The sequence below is a fragment of the Galeopterus variegatus genome, unplaced genomic scaffold (genome assembly GCF_000696425.1).
Source record: "Galeopterus variegatus unplaced genomic scaffold, G_variegatus-3.0.2 Scaffold2690, whole genome shotgun sequence".
NCBI classification, from domain to species: domain Eukaryota; kingdom Metazoa; phylum Chordata; class Mammalia; order Dermoptera; family Cynocephalidae; genus Galeopterus; species Galeopterus variegatus.
In genome coordinates this window covers 157198-165311 of record NW_007728801.1, presented here as the reverse complement: position 1 = coordinate 165311, position 8114 = coordinate 157198, and the positions used below count along the sequence as shown (strand labels likewise).

Genomic DNA, 8114 nt, shown 5'->3' with positions numbered 1-8114 from the left:
AAAAAAAAAAAAAAAACAAAAAAAAAAAAACCACCCAGGAAGATGAAATGGAGTTATATATGTTAACTTCTCCATATGTGAAATATTAGTTTTCATTTTCACATTTTCTAAATTCTCTAGAAAATGACTATATTATTTTATAAAATTTAAATATTACTTAAGAAACTATATACACAGAAATGTTTCTGACAATGTTAAATAACAAAACAACACATACGAAAGTAACAACTATGTAAAATACAAACTTGCAAAGAGGACAAGGAATTAAATGTAAGAGCAGAAATGAAAAGTGTTAAACTGATGAATAAAAGGAAATTTTTTCTTTTTTCAAATTGTAATTTAATGGTAATGTTATCCTGTCTTTTGGATAGTTTTAGAAAAAAAATTATTCCACTTCTCATTAATCTCATGCATTTAAAGAAACCACACATACAAACATAGCTTTTGGGGACTTACAAGGAAGTCACACAATAAGAATAAGAGCTATTCTAATAACAAATCAAAAGGGGCTAAGATGTTTGTTGTCTCAGATAATATTTGCTTCAGTGCTATTTACTAGTAATACACTAATTCCACACTGTACTTCTGAAGTACCAAGTAGCATCCTTACCATACAAATAGATCTCTGAAATTAAAAAAGTAAATATACTTTTCCAGCTCATACATCAAATCACCAGTGGAATTACAACACACCAGCCTATCATGTGATTGAAAAGTGAGTATGACTGATTGATCTAAAATAAAAGGATTTCTGAAAGCAGTAAAAGTCAGTGGTAAACTGACAAAGAATTCTCTAGTTACCTTCTCAGAATAAATAACTTAGATTTTTTTCCAATATAAATTAGACTTTTAAAATAAAAATATTTAAATAATAAAATAAATCCTCATTAATTTGACTTTTATAATAGTGAGTAAGGAAAACAGATTGGAGGAAAGGTAAATGGCCCTATGCTTTTATATCCATAAAAACTGAACTGACAATTTTTAAGGCTATAAAGGAAGTGATTAAAAATAATCTATCTTAAAAAGTATTTGACAAAAAAGACAATGCAATTAAAAAATGGAGCAAAGAACAAAAAGGCAATTCCTAAAAGAAATGTAAATAGTCATCACATAAAACTGTTTAATACAAGTAATCAAACAAATGCAAATTAAGATAACAAAGAAAATATAAATAATTTTTGTCAATTTAAAAATATAAAGTAAAAAATTTTTTAAAAGCAAAGAATATTACCTTTTCCTATCAAACTGGCAAAGACTTAAAAAATAATATTCCCAGGAAAGGTACATTCTTCTTGGTGAAAATTAATGGATACTCCTTCTTTTTGGGCACTTTGGCATCTCACACCATGAGATATGTAACATACATACTCCTTGACCTAAGATTTCCATTGTTATGAAATTACCCTGAGAAAATAATCAAATATGTGCACAAAGATGTATGCAGAGAAACATTTAAAAACATTTTAGAAAGGGAGAGAGAGCAATACACTAAATGTTCAATAATAGGAAATTGATTAAATAAAATATGGACAGTCATATGCACGAGTACTATTTAACCACGCTTTTAGACAGCTTTTTTTTTTTTTTTAACATGGGGAAATGTAAGAACACACTAAGTAAAAAGCACAGATTATGTGTATAGATGACATCAATTTTATTACATACATATAAAATACATATGAATAACTAAAAGGATATGAACCAAAATTATGGCTATCTCTGGGTCTGGAAAGTGGAAGTAAGGATGTTTATTTTCTTCTTTGGGCTTTTCAACAATGTCTACAATGAACATGAATAACTTCTGTAATTGGGAGGGAAACCATATAAATACTATGATTATTTTAAAGAACTTAAAACAAATTTAAGCACTGTTCCTCAGTTTAATTCATCCAAGATTCATCTTTTAATCTGTTTAAGGTATTTTAAAAATATTTTTTAAGTGAAGAGTTTCTGATGAAATTCCCAAGTTTAATTGTCTTTCAATCTTCTAATAACCTCAAATTGGATATATAGGCTGTTTCTCTTTGAAGGATAGGAAAGAATTCTCTGCAAATGGTCCGTATAAAGAAACTTTTATGTTAAAAATTTATTTCAAAAAGATGGAGGTGGAAGGTAGGAGAGGTACCAGGTACACTAAGAGGAAAGAAAGATATCTTAATGAATTCTGAAATCCAGCTGACTACAAGGAAATGAATCTGCAATCGGCAATGGGTCATAAAACCAAATGTCATCATGTGAATTCCAAGAAGAGAGGCCAGTTTCAGTTATTACTAAATAAATGTTTTCTTAATTGCCTGATACTGAGATAATTTCCCAGAGGATTTAAAATCAGAACACATTAAAACTCTATTAAAGTAAAAAATTTCTACAGAATATAAAAATTTACACAATTTTTATTTTGCATATTTGTTCTCCCTCCCAAAAAAGAACAGATCATTTTGAACAACTTTCTACAGAATATAAAAATTTACACAATTTTTATTTTGCATATTTGTTCTCCCTCCCAAAAGAGGACAGATCATTTTGAACAACTTAGCGAATAATCTACCAAATATTATTCGTCTGGGGTGTCAAGAAACTAGAGAACAATTCTAAGAAAGCATATATGTTCCATGATAAATAGAATTTTTATTTCAACACACAATTAAAGATCATGCATAGGACTAGAAACCAGTATTGGTGATTAAGTTATTTGGTAACAAGTCCTCCGGTTGCACATAGCACAGCTGCTTCTTGAAATCTGGAATATTACATCGCACAAGATTAATACCACAACTACTGAGAGCAGTCTTAAAATTTTAAAGCAAAATATAAAATTCAAATGCATTTTTAGAAAAATAAGTTCTCGTCAAGAAACATTGTAATCAGGGTGTAATATGCCCTTCTCTTCTTTCTACCCTTCTATAAAAATGCAATTTTTTTTTCCTTTTTGTCTTTTTTCGTGTCCGGCAACGGACCGCAACACTCAGTGTCGCGCCCGTACCGGACCAGGATTTTTTGTCTTTTTTCGTGTCCGGCAACGGACCGCAACACTCAGTGTCGCGCCCGTACTGGACCAGGACGGCAACGGGATCGCAACCCTCGGTGCTGCGCCCGCCCCTTGCTCAGCCAGTGAGCGGGAACCGGTCTGTATGTGGGATCTGAACCCTCGGCGGGAGGGCCGCCGCGCTCCCAAGCAGCGCACTGTAGCAGTGCGCCACCAGGCCGGCCCTAAAAATGCAATTTTGATACTTTAAAAAAGTTGTACATTTTTGAGGTAGTAATTAGTTGAAGAATTATGCCTAAATATAAAGGCCCCAAAAATGTACCAAGAAGGCTTTTCAGTGAGGGACACTCTGAAGGTGGTTTTCAGAATGTACTTTGATAACAGTTTTGCATTCCAGGTTCTCTTAAGGATAAGTACACCTACATGCCAATTTAATGAAGTAATTTTCAGAATTTCTGTGAAGTATTTTTAAGATTCCACAGACTACACATTTATATACTCTTTAGCTAAGCAACATAAGAGGTACGGTGTTGAGGAAAACTCAGTTATCTATCACAGAAAAGGTCTGAAAATAACTAATGATAGTTATCTTTGGGTAGTGTGATATTATGGGTAATTCTTTTCATTTATCTATATTTTATAATTTTTCAATAACAAACATGATAGATTTCGTAATAAAAATACACTATTCTTTAATGTAAAAATAACACCTTCTCAGTAATTTCTCTTCTAGGAACTTACCTGCAATTCCTCTACTCTGAACAAATTTAAAATGCAGACACAGGATTATACACACAAAATGATCACTGCAAATTATTTACAAGTGAAAACTGGAAACTATATAATATTCAATAATAAGTAAACTGTTAAGTAAAATGGGATTCATTCACAAGGTAGAACACTATGCCTCTATTAAGAATAAAGTTATACATAATAAGCAAAATACTTAGGTTACAATGTTACCTATATATATACAATTATATATGTGCACTGTGTGCTCTCCTCTATGGAAAAAATGCATTAAAAAAAAAGACTAGAGGGAAATATGCCATAAAGTTAAGAATGTTTTGTTCCCATTGGTGGAGGAATTACAGGTATACTTTCTTGTGCAACGATACAACTGTCTCTCAGTATCTAAGGGGAATTGGTTCCAGGACACCTCCCCCACCTGCTCTACAAATACCAAAATCTGCAGATACTTAAGTCCTTTATATAAAATTGTGTAATATGAGAGGTCTTCAAAAAGTTCATGGAAAGATACATATTATCTTTTAATTCCACTTTTCATGAACTCTATGAAGTACTCTCATATTTGCATATAACCTATTGCACATCCTCCCATATACTTTAAATCATATCTAGGTTACTTATAATACCTAATACAATGCAAATGCTATGTAAATAGTTGTTATACTGTATTTTTAAATTTGTATTGTTTTTATTATTGTATAGTTACTTTTTACTGTTTTTGTTTTTGAATATTTTCAACCTGTGGTTGGCTGAATCTGAGGATGGGAACCCAAGGATATAGAGGGCCAATTATACTCTTTTTAATTCTTCATATTTTTTATAGTAAGACACTATTTCTTTAATAGTTGGAAAACAAAATAATTTAAGGGCACAAGTGGCTTTTCTGGAATTTTACTTAAGAGACAAAACTAGCTATACAATTAGCTATTTCTTACTATAATACTAGTAAAATAGAAAAAAGTTATTTCTTACTATAATACTAGTAAAATAAAACACTACTCAAGGACACTCCTAGATAGCAAACTAGGAACCACTACTGCCTACGATAGTTTAACAGCCTGAATACTATTACTCTTTTCCCATTGTGCTAATTTTATAAAATTTTAGCTTCTTTAATTCATAAACCACAAACCAATACTACAAAGCTTTTATGAAGTATTATATTAGGAAGCTTGATTCTACTACCACCTACCTTCCCTTTTGTGTGCAAAATTTACAGAGATCTAACATAAAATACCGCTTCAGATGCTGTGATTATATTTCTTAAAGAATGCTAAGCTATTTAATACATTAGATCAAAATGAACATCTCTTTGTATACTATTTTTTTTTTTCTAAAAGGGAAACAGATTTGGATTTCCAAAGCTCTGTAGAAAATAGATCATTTTTGAGTGACACAGAACGAGATGAAGAGCCAACTAAAAATAAAAGGATCCAATTGTTCATCCCATAGATATTTAAACAGCCCTAAACCTTGCCTCAGGATCAAATTTAAGAAAAAAGACCTCTAAGTTTTAAAACACAAAAACATATATTGATGTTAAAGCATACTAGTCATATATGAAGAAACTTTTCATAAGAAATAAGTATAAGCATAATATTTTGCTGATATTGTTCTTTATACCATATTAGCTGTTCTCACTGTAACTACTGTTGTATGTTCACAATGAGAACCTAAAATAATTTAAAATAAAAGTTTTTGCTACCGTCTTATTTATAATTTTTAAGGTAGTTGCTGTATTTATCAAAAACACACAACTATTCATCCAGTGAATGAAGAAAACAAATACTACTGTAAAAAACCTCAACAACAACCAGTATAGTGTAAGAAACAACTGTACCTGTGCTCTTGCTAAACAATTCTTAATACACATTACCTATAAAAGTTAAAAGCAACTTTACAGTACTTGAAATGTATAGGAAATTGTCTGTTCAGTGATTGCCTTGATATTTCCCTCACATCTTAGCATCTCCAATCACATTGAATTACCATTCACTCAAATTAAATTCACACTATCTTTTTGTATGTTAATTAATGACTTCTTTAGAAAAGCACAAAGGAGATGGATTCTGTGGACTAAAAACTTAGCTGTTAACTAATCACATTGAATTACCATTCACTCAAATTAAATTCACACTATCTTTTTGTATGTTAATTAAAGACTTCTTTAGAAAAGCACAAAGGAGATGGATTCTGTGGACTAAAAACTTAGCTGTTAACGTAAATCATTTTACACACATATGCTACACACACAATTTAGGATCGGCGTGCTCTTTCATGATCTGACCTGTGGCCTTCAATGACAAAAGCATTGATCTCACTGATAGCCAAAGAAAGATATTTCTCCACAGTGCCCCCTAGCATTCTAAGATATATCAGCTTAAAAGGGATACCATTCGAATTGTCAACCTCAAAAGAAAGCATCAGTCACTATGAGATCCACTTAAGCAGCTCTTAAATAGATACTGTATTAACTAAATTTGACCTGAAACTAACAGCTGATTTAATTAAATCTTGCTAATAAGATAAGAGCTAATGAGAAAAAAATATTGTGAACTGATGGGTTTGGAATTCAACCACATAACAATATAGTTCAAAAGTTCTGTAGAAACTGTAACTCGTAATTTGATTTTTTTTGACAGTCATTTAGCAAGGACTCATATAAACATATGCATTTAAAACGCCTTCTTTTTACGTAACTTAAGGGGAAATGGCATGGCAGGAGGCCATGGTTCTTCAGAGGAATGGAACCAATTTCTTCATTTTTAGAAATGCTGGGATCGGATTAAGCTATGCAAAGATTTAGTAATGTCACTATAGTCACGTTAACATTACAAACTTTCTGGGCTGTTTCAGAACCATTAGGGGAAGACAAAAAGTGCAGATGACAGAATGACATATACCCCTTCTTTTTGGAAAGAGACAGTAAACAAAACTTCTAAGTACAACCACCACAGCTACAAAAATCACTCAAGTTTTCAAACGCCTTTCGCCTTACATAAGTCATTATGAAAAAAAGTCCTACTTTATTCCACATTCAAGCTCTAGTACATTCGTACTAATAAGGGAAAAACGGGATAAGATGACAACTGGGGGGGGGGGAACAAAAAACTGAGAAAGGATAAGCTCCAGTAGCAACTACAATAAGGCAGAGTACCTCAAAACCACTAGGTTTTACTCTAAAGAATGATTTTGTTTCTACCATTTTTCTAAGGTATTTAATTTGCACGTCTTAAAATAGAGACCCCGAGGAGAGCAGCCTGAGGCAGTGGAAGGAAGGGGGGCGGGTTAGGTAAGAACAGACTAGTGAGAAAATATGTGCGGTGCATCAGAACGTGCAATGGAGGGGCGATGCTGGATCCACGGTCAGGAAGCAGTTGAGGGCTTTACGAGTAGAGAGGTAGAATCTGATGTGCCTTAAAGAATGCGTATCCACAGCCAGAACGCACACCTGGTAAAGGGTCAATCCTAGACAAGAAAGACTGACCCACCAACTATGTAATTGCAGAGATGACCATTTTAACCAGTTCCATTGTCTGGAGTATTAGATGGAAATGCCTCAGCCAAGAGATCAAGCTAAATCAGAGACACTGTGGGGCAAAATAAGGGAGACAAGGAAGACAGTAGCCCTCCGGGCATTCCCGGCCACGGGGGCCCTTCCTCGCTGGGCAAGAGAGGGACGCCTCGGGTCACAGGGGCCGCGCGAGTGCCAGTCTTGGGGCCCGGAGGCAGAAGATCCCCTCCTCGGGCTGGCGACGTCTCTGGCCGCGCAGCCCGGGAGCACCGAGACTTCCCCTCCCACCCCACCCCCAGCCGAAAGCAGGGAAGACGCGGAACTTGGGCTCCGGAGCGGAGGCCCCAGACCAGGTCACGGCCGGGTGGGAGGCTCTGGGCGAAATTCCGTGTGGCCACCGGGGGTGGCGTAGGGGAAAGCAGAGCCCCGTCTGGTCGGGTTTCCAGTCGGACGGCACTCGGGTCTAAGGGACCCGGCCCCGATCCCTTCGCTGCTCACCGGCCCCCTGCACCTCCTGGGTCCTCACAGTCCCGGGCCCGCTCGCCTCCGCTAGCGGCGCGGCCTCTCGGGTGTCCCCGGTCCCACCACTGCGGCCGCCCCTTTCGGGAAAGAGCTCCTCTCCCGAACCCTCGCCTCGGACGCTCCCGCCGAGCCCCGGGCCGCACCTCCGTCTTGGTGATCCGGTGCCTCGCCAGCTTCACCACGGCGAAGTTGCCCTTGCCCAGCGTGCCCTCGATGTCGTAGAACCCCACCCGGACCGGCCCGCGCTGCAAGTGCCTCGGGCCATCCGCCATGACCATGCTGGGCCCCGCTGCTAGACACGGCGGACTGGAGGAGCGCGGGCGGGCGGGCGGCTGGGCT

General features: G+C 36.2%; 1 protein-coding gene across 1 annotated transcript in view; it reads right to left on the bottom strand.

Annotated features, from left to right (window-relative positions):
• Positions 1–8106, bottom strand: part of SIK2 (salt-inducible kinase 2) — a 112766-nt gene extending 104660 nt beyond the window's left edge. The window contains exon 1 of the mRNA XM_008582671.1: positions 7919–8106. Coding sequence (XP_008580893.1) covers positions 7919–8053 — 135 coding nt within the window. The 5' untranslated portion in view covers positions 8054–8106. The remainder of the gene's footprint in view (positions 1–7918) is intronic.
• Positions 8107–8114: the final 8 nt, after the last annotated feature.